The sequence below is a fragment of the Bombina bombina genome, chromosome 2 (genome assembly GCF_027579735.1).
Source record: "Bombina bombina isolate aBomBom1 chromosome 2, aBomBom1.pri, whole genome shotgun sequence".
Classification (NCBI taxonomy): domain Eukaryota; kingdom Metazoa; phylum Chordata; class Amphibia; order Anura; family Bombinatoridae; genus Bombina; species Bombina bombina.
Genome location: NC_069500.1, coordinates 424254007 through 424272564, shown reverse-complemented (window position 1 = coordinate 424272564; position 18558 = coordinate 424254007). Strand labels below are relative to the sequence as shown.

Sequence of the window (18558 nt, the reverse complement as noted above, 5' to 3'; positions counted from 1 at the left end):
TGTACGTCTCTGGTAGTTAATGGTCTCCTTGTTTATAATGCATGGGTCCCGTGGGCATTTTGATGAGGCACCTGGGGATACCGCTTGTTCGGGGGTGCTACCTTCTGGAAGGAACAGGGGGGACAGGGTAATGCATCTTAAAGTGTCTCCCATTCCTCCCAGAAGGTCTCTTTCTCTCCTTCTCTTTCTTGGAAATTGCCCTAAAGTGAATGCAGGCTATTTTACATTAAAATAAATTACACCACCCCATCTACAATACAATAATCCCGCCACTCCCCTAAATAATAAAGACTAACTACAAAACCTATCCTATAAAATAATCCTATTCTTTGAAATGCCCCCCCCCCCAAAAAAAAAAGCCCTTACTTAACCCAAAGTTTGAGATAATGATCAGCTCCTCTACTCCAAACAAAAATGTAAAAAGTGGAACGCTTTGCAGGTAGCATATGGATTCACTCTTTACGTTAATAAATAAAGTGAGACGCGCTCAACCTGGGAACGAACAGTAGCATAATAGCTTGTTCTATCGCTAGTTACCACCCAAGAAGCAGCCTCTTTTTGCTCAACATGTGCAGTTCACAGAGAAGAAGTTTCCTGAAGCATATCAGTCTGATCCTGACTTCACAGTACAGTCCAGCCCCAAAATACAAGGCAATCCCACTCTGAACGAGAGAAACCGCAAAACCCCAGATGTACGTTTCGGCCTATTGTGGGCCTCGTCAGTGAGGTGCAGCCATATACCTCTAGGCACACTGAGCAACTGGTCCACGTCTGGATTCCCGCATCTCAATTAAGGAGACTTCCCTAAGTGTCATAATTGGATTCACTCTTTACGTTGCCTGGCTATTTGTTTGGCTCCTCAAGCAATATTAACCCCAATAGTTTGTTTCATAATTAAATTAAAAGGTATTTTAGGCATTATTAAATTAAAAAATCATATATAAATGGGGCATTATGATTACATGAGATTTTCCATATTTGTTATTTTTACTTTCAGAATGATTACAATATATAATCAATGTTTAAGTAATTAAATGCATGTAATAAGTATTATAAACATTGGTTTACTAGAAGTATGCTGTAGCGGTCTGCTCATATGGAGACCTAAACTAACAAAGGTGTGGGGGGTAAAAAAACTAAGACAAAAGGGCAGTCACGGATTGGCTATCGGGCATACATGGCATTTTCCTGGTTGCCTTAGCCCCACCCAGTCGCCAGTATATTATTTGTGCATGATGCAGGACCGGCCCTGCCCTGCCTCTCACTACCTTGCTGTTTCTGTGAGCAGAGAATAAACTCCCCTTGATGGTGCCTGTTTTTATGTGATTGTGGATGTCTGGGTTCTTTTTTTTTGTTTTTTTTCATTTGGGGGCTGACTGCCTGTGGATGTTTTTGTGTTTTCTTTCTCTGATAGAGCAGCTTATGTGTGATAAGTGCTCAGGTGGCTGCTATTTTGAGTGATTGATTCTGCACAGGTTAATGATCAATAAGCACTTTTTGGATTTATTTAAATGTGAACTTTTTTTTTTTTTAATTACATTTCACTTCTTTACTATTTAATTACAACCAATTGTCAAAATACATTGACAGTAGGGTGTTACAAACTTTTAATATTTTTGTAAATGAAGCTAGTACCTTTTTTATACTTGTCAGTTTTGAGGTATGGGTAAATACCAAAAAGGGGAGGGGAGTAGACTGCTCTGCCTTAAAATGCCTGGGCCTATTTTTGGTCTCAGTCCGTCCCTGCAGAAGGGATATTAACAAGAATATTAAGCAAATTAGTACCATGAGTACTTGCTCTTTTAAGCACTCTTTTACAAAAAATAAAATGGGAAGTATTTTAACATGTAGACACCTACAATAGTCCTTTAAAAAGTCAGAAGCCTCCATGACCCCTTGTTATAAAGCACATAAGTCACTCAATAAAATAAAACCTGTATATAAGTTTAAATTCGCCACGTGATCACTATGACAATAGGGATCACCTGGCGTTAGTAAATGTGCATTTATTTGAGTAAAGGTTTATGGGAGCTCCTACATGCACATCAAAGTAATTTAAATATACCCAGAGGCCTACTTTACAGGACAATAACCCGTTCTAAAAAAAAATTAATACCAATTTGAAACCGTGTGTGTATGTATACACAAAACACGAAAGGGGACTGCACTCTCATACCGGACCGGGTACACATCCCATGACCCTGCAACATGCTCAGCCCTCTCACGGGCACTCACAGGAAGCTGTGCTGTCCCCAGAGTCACAGGCAGTTAACCCCAGACAGGTCTGGGTGCAAGAACCATATGGAAAATTACAAAACAAATTAATACAACACACAGAAAGTCCAACACTCACAAGTTCTCAGCTAAGATTTAAAAGCAAAAATGGAAAGGTTAGTTACCGCATCTGGCCAAATGGGACAAGCCCAGGTACCACGTCAAGGTCCTTTCCAATACCTGGGACCCTAAAAGAGCCACACAATGCAAGCTCTGTGTGTTGTATTAATTTTTTTGTAATTTTCCCTATGGTTCTTGCACCCAAACCTGTCTGGGGTTAACTGCCTGTGACTCTGGGGACAGCACAGTTTCCTGTGAGTGCCCATGAGCACCCAGGGCTCAGCATGTTGCAGGGTCATGGGATGTGTACCCAGTCTGGTATGAGTGCAATCCCCTTCTGTGTTTTGTATATGTCTAGGGTGATTACATAAACCTCTGCACCCTTCCCTTGTTCCCAGTTTGTATGGATTTGAGAGCTATCATTGTGTGGCTGTTTTAGGATCCCAGGTATTGGAAAGGACCTTGAAGTGGTACCTGGGCTTGTCCCATTTGGCCAGATGCGGTAACTAACCTTTCCATTTTTGCTTTTAAATCTTACCTGAGAGCTTGTAAGTGAGTGCCCTCCTCTAATGCTGTGTCCAAGAAATTCAAAAGTTCCCTGCCATAAGAATGGGTAGGGTCAAAACTGAGTTTAGTATACGTATTTGGGTCATTCAATTGAGAGGTAGCTTCCTTGATATAGTCACTAGTGTTTAGTATTACTATGCCCCCCACCTTTGTCCGCTTGGGTGACCACTATGTTGGGATTTTCCTGTAATTGTTTAAGAGCCAATCTTTCTGAGTGAGACTATATCCAATATATTTAGGTACTCAATGTTAAAAATCACAGCAAGTAACACAAAAATTACTATTCACATCCCCACATTGTGTTAAACATATAGAGGAAATCACGTGACACTGCACTTGTAACCCTGCATGAAGTTAGAATCATATGTATCAATATAGAAACATAGTGTGCAACTTGATACAATTTACACCTCACACTACACCCCAGCTAACACCTGATACGATTACGCCACACTTAGATCCCTATTCAACACCTGCCCAGATATGGCCCTTGTATTTGCAGGGGTTCTGTGTGCAGCTGGGGTGTAGTGTGAGCGGTATGTAGTGTGAGGTGTAAATTGTATCAAGTTGCACACTTGCGCCTAGATTTAGAGTTTTGCAGCCAAAGGGGTGCGTTAGCTACGCGTGCTTTTTTCTGGCCGCACCTTTTAAATACCGCTGGTATTTAGAGTTCACAGAATGGCTGGGTTTTCAGTGCGTTAGGCTCCAAAAAGGGAGCGTAGAGCATAATTTAACGCCACTGCAACTCTCGATACCAGCGGTGCTTACGGACGCGGCCAGCTTCAAAAACGTGCTTGTGCACGATTCCCCCATAGAAAACAATGGGGCTGTTTGAGCTGAAAAAAAACCTAACACCTGCAAAAAAGCCGCGTTCAGCTCCTAACGCAGCCCCATTGTTTCCTATGGGGAAACACTTCCTACGTCTGCACCTAACAACCTAACATGTACCCCGAGTCTACACACCCCTAACCTTACACTTATTAACCTCTAATCTGCCGCCCCCGCTATCGCTGACACCTGCATATTTTTTTTAACCCCTAATCTGCCGCTCTGTAAACCGCCGCTACTTACATTATCCCTATGTACCCCTAATCTGCTGCCCCTAACACCGCCGACCCCTATATTATATTAATTAACCCTTAATCTGCCCCCCACAACGTCGCCTCCACCTGCCTACACTTATTAACCCCTAATCTGCCGACCGCTCCGCTATTATAATAAAGTTATTAACCCCTAATCCGCCTCACTCCCGCCTCAATAACCCTATAATAAATAGTATTAACCCCTAATCTGCCCTCCCTAACATCGCCAACACCTAACTTCAATTATTAACCCCTAATCTGCCGACTGGAGCTCACCGCTATTCTAATAAATGTATTAACCCCTAAAGCTAATTCTAACCCTAACACCCCCCTAAGTTAAATATAATTTTTATCTAACGAAATAAATTAACTATTATTAAATAACTTATTCCTATTTAAAGCTAAATACTTACCTGTAAAATAAACCCTAATATAGCTACAATATAAATTATAATTATATTGTAGCTATTTTAGGATTAATATTTATTTTACAGGCAACTTTGTAATTATATTAACCAGGTACAATAGCTATTAAATAGTTAATAACTATTTAATAGTTACCTAGTTAAAATAATTACAAAATTACCTGTAAAATAAATCCTAACTTAAGTTACAATTAAACCTAACACTACACTATCAATAACTTATTTAAATACAATACCTACAAATAACTACAATTAAATAAACTAACTAAAGTACAAAAAATAAAGAACTAAGTTACAAAAAATAATTTTTTTTTTACAAACATTAGAAAAATATTACAACAATTTTAAACTAATTACACCTACTCTAAGCCCCCTAATAAAATAACAAAGCCCCCCAAAATAAAAAAATGCCCTACCCTATTCTAAATTAAAAAAGTTCAAAGCTCTTTTACCTTACCAGCCCTGAACAGGGCCCTTTGCGGGGCATGCCCCAAAGAATTCAGCTCTTTTGCCTGTAAAAAAAACACATACAATACCCCCCCCCCAACATTACAACCCACCACCCACATACCCCTAATCTAACCCAAACCCCCCTTAAATAAACCTAACACTAAGCCCCTGAAGATCTTCCTACCTTATCTTCACCATACCAGGTTCACCGATCCGTCCTCGGAAGTCTTGATCCAAGCCTCGGAAGTGTTGATCCAAGCCCAAGCGGGGGGCTGAAGAGTGGCATCCATCCTCGGGCTGAAGTCTGGATCCAAGCGGCGGCTGAAGAACTCCATCATCGGGCTGAAGTCGGAAGTCCATCATCGGGATGAAGTCTTCTATCAAGCCGCTGATCGGAACAGCCAATAGAATGCGAGCTCAATCTGATTGGCTGATTGGATCAGCCAATCGGATTGAACTTGATTCTGATTGGCCGATTCCATCAGCCAATCAAAATATTCCTACCTTAATTCCGATTGGCTGATAGAATCCTATCAGCCAATCGGAATTCGAGGGACGCCATCTTGGATGACGTCATTTGATGGAACCGTCATTCGGCGAGTAGGCGTCGGTTGAAGAGGTTGGATCCGCGTCGGTTGGAAAGAAGATGGCTCCTCTCCGCTCCAGAAGAAAGAAGATTGAAGATGCGGCTTGATAGAAGACTTCATCCCGATGATGGACTTCCGACTTCAGCCCGAAAAATGGAGTTCTTCAGCCGCCGCTTGGATCCAGACTTCAGCCCGAGGCTGGACGTCACTCTTCAGCCCCCCGCTTGGGCTTGGATCAAGACTTCCGAGGCTTGGATCAAGACTTCCGAGGACGGATCGGTGAACCTGGTATGGTGAAGATAAGGTAGGAAGATCTTCAGGGGCTTAGTGTTAGGTTTATTTAAGGGGGGTTTGGGTTAGATTAGGGGTATGTGGGTGGTGGGTTGTAATGTTGGGGGGGGGTATTGTATGTGTTTTTTTTTACAGGCAAAAGAGCTGAATTCTTTGGGGCATGCCCCGCAAAGGGCCCTTTTCAGGGCTGGTAAGGTAAAAGAGCTTTGAACTTTTTTAATTTAGAATAGGGTAGGGCATTTTTTTATTTTGGGGGGCTTTGTTATTTTATTAGGGGGCTAAGAGTAGGTGTAATTAGTTTAAAAGTTGTAATATTTTTCTAATGTTTGTAAATATTTTTTTATTTTTTGTAACTTAGTTCTTTTTTATTTTTTGTACTTTAGTTAGTTTATTTCATTGTATTTATTTGTAGATATTGTATTTAATTAATTTATTGATAGTGTAGTGTTAGGTTTAATTGTAGATAATTGTAGGTATTTTATTTAATTAATTTATTGATCGTGTAGTGTTAGGTTTAATTGTAACTTAGGTTAGGATTTATTTTACAGGTAATTTTTAGCTATTAAATAGTTCTTAACTATTTAATAGCTATTGTACCTGGTTAAAATAAATACAAAGTTACCTGTAAAATAAATATAAATCCTAAAATAGCTATAATATAATTATAATTTATATTGTAGCTATATTAGGGTTTATTATACAAGTAAGTATTTAGCTTTAAATAGGAATAATTTATTTAATAAGAGTTAATTTATTTCGTTAGATTTAAATTATATTTAATTTAGGGGGGTGTTAGGGTTAGACTTAGCTTTAGGGGTTAATCCATTTATTACAGTAGCGGCGAGAATCGGTCGGCAGATTAGGGGTTAATAATTGAAGTTAGGTGTCGGCGATGTTAGGGAGGGCAGATTAGGGGTTAAAACTATTTATTATAGGGTTATTGAGGCGGGAGTGAGGCGGATTAGGGGTTAATAACTTTATTATAGTAGCGGTGCGGTCCGCTCGGCAGATTAGGGGTTAATAAGTGTAGGCAGGTGGAGGCGACGTTGAGGGGGCAGATTAGGGGTTAATAAATATAATATAGGGGTCGGCGGTGTTAGGGGCAGCAGATTAGGGGTACATAAGGATAACGTAGGTGGCGGCGCTTTGCGGTCGGCAGATTAGGGGTTAATTATTGTAGGTAGCTGGCGGCGACGTTGTGGGGGGCAGGTTAGGGGTTAATAAATATAATATAGGGGTCGGCGGTGTTAGGGGCAGCAGATTAGGGGTACATAAGTATAACGTAGGTGGCGGTCGGCAGATTAGGGGTTAAAAAAATTTAATCGAGTGGCGGCGATGTGGGGGACCTCGGTTTAGGGGTACATAGGTAGTTTATGGGTGTTAGTGTACTTTAGAGCACAGTAGTTAAGAGCTTTATAAACCGGCGTTAGCCCAGAAAGCTCTTAACTACTGACTTTTTTCTGCGGCTGGAGTTTTGTCGTCAGATTTCTAACGCTCACTTCAGACACGACTCTAAATACCGGCGTTAGAAAGATCCCATTGAAAAGATAGGATACGCAATTGACGTAAGGGGATCTGCGGTATGGAAAAGTCGCGGCTGGAAAGTGAGCGTTAGACCCTTTAATGACTGACTCTAAATACCGGCGGTAGCCCAAAACCAGCGTTAGGAGCCTCTAACGCTGGTTTTGATGGCTACCGCCCAACTCTAAATCTAGGCCTATGTTTCTATATTGATACATATGATTCTAACTTCATGCAGGGTTACAAGTGCATAGTCACGGGATTTCCTCTATATGTTTAACACAATGTGGAGATGTGAATAGCAATTTTGTGTTACTTGCTGTGATTTTAACACTGAGTACCTAAATATATTGGATGTGAACCAACATCTCTATTTTAGAGGATAATAAAATACTGTTGTTAATTATTGTATAAGAGTGCTTGGTTCCCTATCTTTCTATTTGGTGCATTTAATAAGATGTATAGTTCCTGTTAAATAAATAAAAAATATATATATTAGTGTCACTAGGCACCTCAAATAGGCCATCTAAATCCCATTGTTTAAAAGCCCAGGAGCCCTTCTTTAAAATAAAGTGTGTGTTTTTTTATAGCCAGGTAATCACCTAGTAGGAATAAATGTGCATTTATTTGCGTAGAGGTTCATGGGAGCAGATGAGAAGTTGTATAACTATACCCAGAGGCCCTTATTTCTATAAGTATAATTTCTTTTTTTAAACTATATCATTTAGAGAAAAAAACACACACAATTTTTTTATAACCTTGTTTTTTTAAATGTTAATGAAAAAATATATATATATAATTATTATTATTTTTTCCCCACACACATTTTGATGTAAAGTTCTTACATGTCATAATATATACATAAAATAATGGTATTGTTTGAATCTTCCGGGTCTCCAGAAAAAAACAAAATATAATAGGTGTTGGATTTTCACTGAAAAATGATCTAAAGTAGGGCATAAATGTGAGCAGCATCTAAAAACTCCAAAACAGCTCTCAACATATAGGGGCCGATTTATCAAAGCCATCAATCGGCCCAAATGCATCTTAAGACCGCTGCTCCTTAACTCGTCCGCCACCTCTGAGGCGGCAAACAGCAATCAGCCCGATAGGATACAATCAGGTTGATTGACACCCCTGCTAGCGGCCGATTGGCCTCGAATCTGCAGGGGGCGGCATTGCACAAGCATTTCTTGTGCAATGATAAATGCAGACAACGTATGTTGTCAGGATTTATCAATGTGTGGCAGACATGATTCGCAACAACGGATCATGTCTGATCGCACTTTGATAATTCAGCAGTTAAGGGGTTAAAAATCAACTTCCCTCATTGAAGGTAGCTGCATCTTATAGTAACTCTTCCACAGTTTTTTGTTTTTTTTCTATTCTAAAAATGGTGGTGCTGTTCCTTTCAGGGAAACATCTCAATGGAAAAATCTCCACCTCTCAAATCTATCCCAACTACCTCTCTCCCAACATACCTCAGAGAAAGGGAACGGGATAACACTAAATGGAATATACTCACGAGATGAAGAGATTTGCTGGTATTGTTCAAATCACACCAATGATGTGCCATAGTATCACAGCAGAGTAGAATTTATTAAAAGCTCTACGTGTTTCAGCAGTTGCAGCACCTTTCTCAAGAGCACACTATAAAATCACTGAAAAAAGGTTTGGTCACAAATATCCAGAACCACCAATCTTCTATCACACCTGTTAACAAGTGTGTAGAGATGGTTCTCATCAGGGTAGCCTCACCATTCAAAAATGGTGAATGATTTACTTTCTTAAACATTACAAGTCAAAGCTGACAAAGCTTATACATTTTATTCAAGCTTTTAATAAATTCTATTTGGCTGTGAAATGCTGGCACGTCATTTTTGTTATTTGAACAATTAAGGCAGTTCTCTTCATCTTCACCTTTATGAATATTTTTCATTTAGTGTCACTTTTATTGTTAGTGTTATATTATAAATTAATTTTAGATTAGTCACTATAGTATTGGGCCCTGATATACAGACAGAGATAAGATAATGAAGCATTTGCATGTATAGAATGATAAGGTCTGATCTCCTTGCAAGCTCAGCACATTTATGGCTAGATTACAAGTAAGGCTCTATCTTAACGTTTATTGGTAAAAAGGGAAATGTGTCTTTACCAGTTAATAATAAATAACCAGCCATTACAAGTGGTTGGTTAATTCTACCGCAAGCTCACATTTATACTTGGCGCCAGAGGTCAGAATGAAAAAAAGTTGCCCCAATTGCCCCCAAAATAAAGAGGACTGTAGAGCAACTAAAAATATGAATATCTTTATTTAAAAACAAACAAACTGCAAGCAGTTATAAGGGATTAAAGTGAGGGGATGTGGGGTGTTAGAGAAAAAAAACAGCAACACCTTCACTCTCTATGACCATTACATACAAAAGATTAAGTTTTAATGACCATCCATATTTATTTTTCGGTCTTTATTAAGATACAAACAGAAAATATGGGAAATATGTACACAAATATACATATAAAAACACAATTTTCAGAACAAAATGGCTTCTTCAGGTAAAAGTCAGTATTTAGTGTGATCTCGCTTGGCACTAAGCACATCATGAACTCTTTTGGGGAGACTGTCCTGAAGTTTTCTGAAGTTCTTCATTTAGATTTAGGTTGTCTGTGGGTTTTTGTGGTGTTTTTTTCCCCTCTGACCAGGGGATCCCATACTGCCTCTATAATATTCCAGGTCTGTTTTTCTCTCCAGATATGATTTCATTGCATTAGCAGTGTGCTTGGGATCGTTATCATGCTGAAAAATAAAACCATAGGAATGACATAATGAATTAAAACCTGCCTGTACTTTTCAGCATTCATGATCCCATCAATTTGGACAATATCACCAACACCACCGGCAGAAATGCAGCCCCAAACCAGGACAGACCCTCCACCATGTTTCACTGAAGGCTGCAAGCACTCATTCTTCCATCTCTCTCCAATTCTTTGACATATTGTCAAACTTGGATTCCTCACTCCATAATACTCTTTTTCCACTGATTTTCATTCCAATCTTTTTGAGCTTTAGCATATCTTAGCCTTTTCACCCTGTTCCCTTTCCAAAATAGTGGTTTCTTGGCTGCTACCCTTCCCTAAGGACCGTTCTTGATCAAGCTTCTGTGAACTGTAGAAGGGACAACTTGGCATCCCGATGAAGCTGCCAGGTCCTTGCTGGACTTCTTCCAGTCTCTCAAAGAAGAAACTCTGAGAAACTTCTCATCAGATTTTGAAAGTGGTTTTGTTTTTTTTTTGTTTGTTTTTTCTTTCTTGGCCTTCCAGTCTTGTGGTGGGGTTTTTTTTTTTTTGGGGGGGGGGGGGGTTGTCCTTCACCTCTCCTGATTCTTCAAATTTCTTTATAACAGCTTGAATACCACATCTTGAGTATCCAGTTGGTTTGATGATTTCTCTTTGAGAGTGGCATAGTGGATGCAAAAGTATGATTTTGTCTGTCAAATTCTGGGATTGAAAGTTGGTCTTATTAGCAAGTTTCCAAAGAATTAAACTCATACCACATGTGTATGTAATGCTTAAGCATGTCTTGAACAAACCTGGTTTAATAGCTTTCTCACAGCAATCATTTTGACATGAAATAGTAGGACAAATACAGGTGTTGGCAATGGCATTAATTAGGCTTCCATTCCATTTAGGTTTCCGAGAGCCAGGTTCCTGCTATTGCTGAAGTGTAAGTGGAGGTCACACTAAATACTTGCTACTTTAGCCTATAGAAGCTGTTTTGTTTTTTCAGGTTTTTTTTTTCCCAATTGTTTTAATACTGAATACAAATTACCTGTATTTTATGGTTGTAGTCTAATAAAGAGACAGAGAAATAATTATTTATGGTCATTATACCATTGCTAAAACAAGAAATCTAACGGTGGCCTTAGACATTTGCACAGTACTATACATGTATATTTCATTAAAATTATCTATTTTTTTTTTTATAAAGCCCCCCCCCCCCCCCCCCCCAAATTGCAATGAAAATACATGTCTGAACAAAACAGCAAAAAACAACGGTAGAATGCTACTACAATCAGTAGAACATGAACAAAGTGCACTTCAAAAAAGTGGGGTGGAAATAGATATTTTATTTATTAAAGAACAAGAAGAAGCTGTGGATTCAACTGGGAACACAGGAAACAAATATAGATTCCCAGCAACCCAATGTTATTTAAATGTACACTCTACTCCAGAATTTTTATTGTTTAAAAAGATGGATAATCCCTTTATTACCCAAACCCACAGTTTTCATAATATACACTGTTATATTAATACACTTTTGACCTTGACCCTTTATTTCAGTTCTTTTGACAGACGTGTATTTTAGCCAATCAGTTATGACAGTTAGCACAATGTTATCTGTATGACACACATGAACTAGCAATGTCTAACTGTCAAAAGGCACTGAGATAAGAGGCAGGTCAACTGCTTAGAAATTAGCATATAAGCCTACCTAGAAATACCTAGAGAGCAAAGCAAATTTGATGATAAAAGTAAATGGGAAAGTTGTTTAAAATGACATGCCCTATTGGATTTATTAAAGTTTAATTTTGACTAGACTGTCCCTTTTAATAATTATACTTTAGTTTTCTAAAAGTTTTTGTTCTTTCAAAGTATTTAAGTTTATTTTTATATAACTTTATTTAATAAAATATGTCTATTTATTTGATATTTTCTTTTTGCAAAATAGACTCAATCAATGGGTTTAAACACACTTATGAGTGTTTAATTTGATTGATTAGTTATTAAAATTAAATTTCTGGAGAAAAAATAACACAAATATATAGTGTAGTGCTAACAGTTACACGTGTGATGGGTTTATCCCGTGTTTTTGCACGTGACGAGTTTATCGCTTGTATTAAAAGTTGAAAGTAAATGCGATCACTTGAGCGCAATTGAAGTTAATGTGCGTTGGGATAGCGCGTCCTCAGAGATCTGTGTGTGTGTGTGTGTGTATATATAATATGTATAGATATATAAACCCAACCTTGTTTAGGTTTTTGAAATCCAGCTTATTGCCGAACCAATTTTTTTTTAAAAAAATTTTTAAGCATAAAACGATATCAAAACCCTTGACATCTTTTATTCTCAGGACTCCAAGTCATCACATTATTGGACATTACATCCTGTTTGAACTGAAAAATTAAACTTCTTAGGTCATTTGGGTCCCTCGAAATGAAGTGTTCTAGGTTTTGGAATCAGTGGGAGGTGATTTGTATATTACTGTTAATGTCTGATGTCTTGTAAAATCAGCACTTTGCATTTCCTATGCCAGCCAGTCCTTTATTATAGAAAAGCTTTGTTCCAATAAATATTACAAATAGTATTGCCACCTGGATAAGGATTGTTGTATTTACTAATATAGTAGTATTCATTTACATTTATTGTGATGTCCTCACTAGGTTAGTAATATAGACACTAGTGTTCATCTACATGTATTGGGGTGTCCTCGCTAGGTTAGTAAAATAGACACTAGTATTCATCTACATTTTATTGCAGTATCTTCACTAACTAAAAAGTTCCCAATCTAGTGGTACTTTCCCACCTTGAAGACTCTCTCCAAATTAACGTCATAGCCATCAAAACCTCTTGACTCCCCACAGAACCCATCACCCTAGCTGCTGAAGACACTAGAAGCAGAATTTGCACAGGAACCTCACCACCACATAAGGAAATGCCAGTCCGATGACATAGAGACCAAACCAGTTGAGGCTGCTGAAGATGACAAAAACTGCAGCACGAGACGAGTGTTTGCATATCTCTATGAGCATAACTAGAGTGATTGTTCCTGCAAGACAAAATATGTCAGAATTAGGGATATGCAGCATAAACCAGGTATACAGCACAAGGTTCAAATGATAAACAATGATAAAGAAGAATATATGTAACTATAGAAGTTAATTGAAATCTTGTACTTGAAAGCTGCTTCTCTTATGTAAATATATTTCCACTATTCTCTCAGGTTAATAAAACAGAATTTTATAACCTCAATTAAAAATATTTTGTTTTTAGAATAACTGATATCAACCAAATTGGTGGTAAAAAGCTGGCAATTCCTAAAATGCACTGGGATAGGGCCACAGTGTGTTAGACCCAATGCTTATTATTTATTACTTGCAGCAAGTTCCATATCTATAAGCGTGTAAGAAGTACATGAAACTTTTTAAATAAGTTGTTAGCAGCTAAAAATGGCGGCCACAGCTTCCTTCTTGTCCAATTAGCTGTTTTCTTGTATGACAGTTTAGCAGTGCTATTTCAAATTGCACATGCGCAAATCAGCAAGTGCAAGTAGGAAAACAAATTACCATTCCAAATACATGCAACAAGTGGGCGGAGCTTGGTGGACATTTTCGGCTCCTGTCAAACTATGAATATTTATGTGATTTATGTACTTATTACAAGCTCATAGATGTGGGACCAGTTGCAGGATCCTTCTCAGGTATGTAATCAAAATTATGTATTGGGTCTAGACTGTCCTTTTTAAGTGCAAAAATCTGTATAAAAATAATTGCATTTGTCTAAACAATTTAATTCACAAAACTTAAGGCTTGAATACTCTTTGTGAATAAAGTACATTTTATTATACCTGTATAAACAGATTTTTCAATACTACAATTTTAAAATAATGAAAAAAGAAATACAAAATCAACAATTAATATTATTAATATAATTATTATCAACAATAACAATAATTATCAACAATAATAAATTGTAGTTAAAATGACCATATTAAATTAGTCACTTATAGTGATTTTAGTATTTGCTAATGAGAAGTATAGAACTGCTTTTTTGATGACAAATGACATCTGTTTCAGTTCTGAGGTGCTAAAGGTCACAGAAAAACCCTTAGAGCCAGTATGTGTCCCTCGGGTCATAGTATGGGCAGCCCTGGTTTAGAACAATGATTCTAAAGCTATGCTTAACATTAAGGGCTAGATTAAAAGTGGAGCTCGCAAACTGACAAATTTGCCATTACAAGTGGCTAGTTTTTGTTACTAAAAAGTGCCTTTTCATTTTGGTCTATGGGAACTGTAAATATATATGTATATGCTTTATATACATCTAGGGTTGCCAGGTGTCTGCGGCAAAAATACCGGACAGATAAACGGGGGGGAGGGGGGTATATATATATATATATATATATATATATATATATATATATATATATATTCTATCACTGGGTATATGTTAAGGAACATGTTAAGCACTCTTTCAAGACAAAACAGGTTATTTACAATTTTAATACACAAAAATAATTGAAAAGTTATAAAATACACTTTTCAAGCCAGAGATGGGTACACATTTGCTATATACTGCATATAAAATCATTTTTTGGGGGCTAGTACATTTGTTTCATTTACATACAGCTGCACTAATATATATATATATATATATATATATATATATATATATATATATATATATATATATATATATATATATTACACATTTTCACTCTTGCTACAGTGGGGAAAAAAAGTATTTAGTCAACCACCAATTGTGCATTTTTCCCACTTAAGAAGATGAGAGAGCCCTGTAATTTTCATCATAGGTATACCTCAACTATGAGAGACAAAATGTGGAAACAAATCCAGAAAATCACATTGTCTGATTTGGAAAGAATTTATTTGCAAATTATGGTGGAAAATAAGTATTTGGTCAATATCAAAAGTTCATCTCATTACTTTGTTATATATCCTTTGTTGGCAATGACAGAGGTCAAACGTTTTCTGTAAGTCTTCACAAGGTTGTCACACACTGTTACTGGTATGTTGGCCCATTCCTGCATGCAGATCTTCTCTAGAGCAGTGATGTTTTGGGGCTGTCGCTGGGCAACACGGACTTTCAACTCCCTCCAAAGGTTTTCTATGGGGTGGAGATCTGGAGACTTGCTAGGCCACTCCAGGACCTTGAAATGCTTCTTACGAAGCCACTCCTTCATTGCCCGGGCGGTGTGTTTGGGATCATTGTCATGCTGAAAGACCCAGCCACGTTTCATCTTCAATGCCCTTGCTGATGGAAGGAGGTTTGCACTCAAAATCTCACGATACATGGCCCCATTCATTCTTTCATGTACACGGATCAGTCGTCCTGTTCCCTTTGCAGAGAAACCGCTCCAAAGCATGATGTTGCCACCCCCCTGCTTCACAGTAGGTATGGTGTTCTCTCTCCTCCAAACACAACAATTTGTGTTTCTACCAAACAGTTCTAATTTGGTTTCATCTGACCATATGACATTCTCCCAATCCGCTTCTGGATCATCCAAATGCTCTCTAGCATACTTCAGACGGGCCCGGACACGTACTGGCTTAAGCAGGGGAACATGTCTGGCACTGCAGGATCTGAGTCCCTGGCGGCGTAGTGTGTTACTAATGGTAGCCTTTGTTACGTTGGTCCCAGCTCTCTGCAGGTCATTCACTAGGTCCCCCCATGTGGTTCTGGGATGTTTGCTCACCATTCTTGTGATCATTTTGACCCCACGGGGTGAGATCTTGCGTGGAGCCCCAGATCGAGGGAGGTTATCAGTGGTCTTGTATGTCTTCCATTTTCTAATTATTGCTCCCACAGTTGATTTCTTCACACCAAGCTGCTTGGCTGTTGCAGATTCAGTCTTCCCAGCCTGGTGCAGGTCTACAATTTTGTTTCTGGTGTCCTTCGACAGCTCTTTGGTCTTCACCATAGTGGAGTTTGGAGTGTGACTGTTTGAGGTTGTGGACAGGTGTCTTTTATACTGATAACAAGTTCAAACAGGTGCCATTAATACAGGTAATGAGTGGAGGACAGAGGAGCTTCTTAAAGAAGAAGCCAGAAATCTTGCTTGTTTGTAGGTGACCAAATACTTATTTTCCACCATAATTTGCAAATAAATTCTTTCCAAATCAGACAACGTGATTGTCTGTCTGGATTTCTTTCCACATTTTGTCTCTCATAGTTGAGAGAGGCCTGTAATTTTCATCATAGGTATACCTCATCTTCTTAAGTGGGAGAACTTGCACAATTGGTGGCTGATTAAATACTTTTTTTCCCCACTGTAAGTGCATACACAATTTACCTCATGGCTAAGGGTTAACCTGGATGGCTCCTACAATCTGGCAGGCTGTAAATCTCCCTCACTCCAGATTCAGAAAGTCTGCATAACTTACTCCCAGATCCTAGGTAGAGAGCACCTGCGCTGAACTACGGTATCACGTGACATAATGTCACTCACCACAGAAGCTGCTCTTTCTGACCCGGCTGAATGTGAGCTATTCATCCTCCTAAGTGATTGAAATCTCGTGAAGAGCGCTGCAATAATCAGCTTTACTCTCTCCCCAGTGCCTCACTGCAACTGCTCTGTAAGGGCAAAAAGTTTTCTTTGTCAGGCAAGTTAGCCTTGTCCGGTATTCTTTAAAAGATATTAACGGACAGCTAATGGAAATTCCGGGCTGTCCGGTTAAATACCGGACGCCTGGCAACCCTATATACATCTATACGAGTTAATGTGTGTATATACACATATTAGCACATAAATATATATGTATATAAGCATATACAGTACATATATATTTACATTTGCTGCCCATCGCTATGCGACTTGTCTCCTTTGTTGCACTAGTTCTCATGATGTATATCAAGGCATGAGAACAAGGCTCCCATTGGAGCCTATGGAAACATGCTGTCATGAGCGCAATGTTTCCGTGCAATGCAAACGCAACCTCATGTGCGTGCGCTGGTACTACTAAGAGGTAGAAATGGAAAAAGGTAGCACACTCAGGGAAAGGAAAAAACCTTTATTGGAGCAACGTTTCGTGGCTTCCTGCCCCTTTCTCAAGAGTTGTTCATGGACCTTGGAGGGGGGTCCCTGAAGGTTTGAGCACCTACACACTTCATTTGGAAGTCTAGTTTGGATACTGAATGTATATATTGCTGGTGTGCTGATCGGAACGGTTTTTACCTAGGTACTACTAAGAGGAGCGTAAATATCGCTTTAGCTCCACTTATAATCTGGCTGTAAACTGCAAATATACAGTTATCAGGAAGCAATATTTATTGTATTTGCTGTTACTTTATTTTCACAAGTAGGTGCCATTTATAAATATAATTTACAAAATGCCCCCAAAATCAAGTGCGATATATTTTATTTAAAAAAAAATAAAAAAATAGTAGCATCTTTATTTTTTTAATAAAATAACTGCAAAATGCAGTTTTTGGGGTCTAAAGGGAGTCCCCTGCGCAAGTTCTCATGTCGTGTCTGACGGCGAGAGAACGAGGCTCCCACTGAAACCTATGGAAGCGCGCTCTCATTAGCGTGTGCTGGTATTATTCAGTTGAGCGCTAATATCGCTTTTCCTTAGTGTGATTAGATTCTGTGTTGGTCATTTGCTTGTATCCTTTGTGCAGTATGGTGGGTTGCAGTTTACAACATACATTTTGAATATTGTTTTACAATATTCTATTCAGAGCAGAATGTTTCAGATCTACTGTACTTGGTATTTTGACAGTTTACTTCCATTATCAAATTTGTATCATTCTCTTGGTATTTCATTATTGTTGAAGGAACAATAATGAAATACTGGGAGCTAGCTGAACACATCAGGTGAGCCAATGACGAGGGATATATGTGCAGCCACTAATCAGCAGCTAGCTCCCAGTAGTGCATTGCTGCTCCTGAGCCTACCTATGTATGCTTTTCAACTAAGGATACCAAAAGAACAAAGCAAATTAGATAACAGTAGGGAATTGGAAATTTGTTGAAATTTAAGGCTCTGGGGGATATGTATCAAGCCGTCAACCGCAAATACGCCGGAATTCCGCAGCGTAATTGTTGCAAGATTGATCCGACCTAGTTATCAAAGCCTACAGACCGGCAAATGTTGAAATTTGTGACGTAACATATGATCCGCCGGTCTCAATCCGACGCAGATCGATGCTTACGTCATTACAGATGTTCAGAATACACATTCGGCTCTGACACTTTTTCCCAGTTATAAAATTTCTACCAGGTACGCTCACGGCTATTCCGACGCATCGTACCTGGTTTTCAATCCGCAACCCTGGAGGCCGCGGATGCCATAGAAATCAATGGGAGTCTGAAAGCAGCGAAAGCTTATGTTCGATGATGCAAGACAAAGAACTATAACCCATTGATTTCTATGGTAGAAAACAAGTTACATTTACACCTAACACCCTAACATAAACCACCAAGTCTAAACACCCCTAATCTGCCGCCAGAAATCGCCGCCACCTACATAATGTTATTAACCCTTATTCCGCTGCTCACCG

At 38.6% G+C, this 18558-nt stretch overlaps 1 protein-coding gene across 1 annotated transcript in view; it reads right to left on the bottom strand.

Moving 5' to 3' along the window:
• The window catches only part of LOC128646979 (solute carrier family 2, facilitated glucose transporter member 11), a 208966-nt gene that overhangs the window by 9457 nt on the left and 180951 nt on the right, over window positions 1-18558 (bottom strand). The window contains exon 13 of the mRNA XM_053699790.1: window positions 12957-13084. Coding sequence (XP_053555765.1) covers window positions 12957-13084 — 128 coding nt within the window. The remainder of the gene's footprint in view (window positions 1-12956; window positions 13085-18558) is intronic.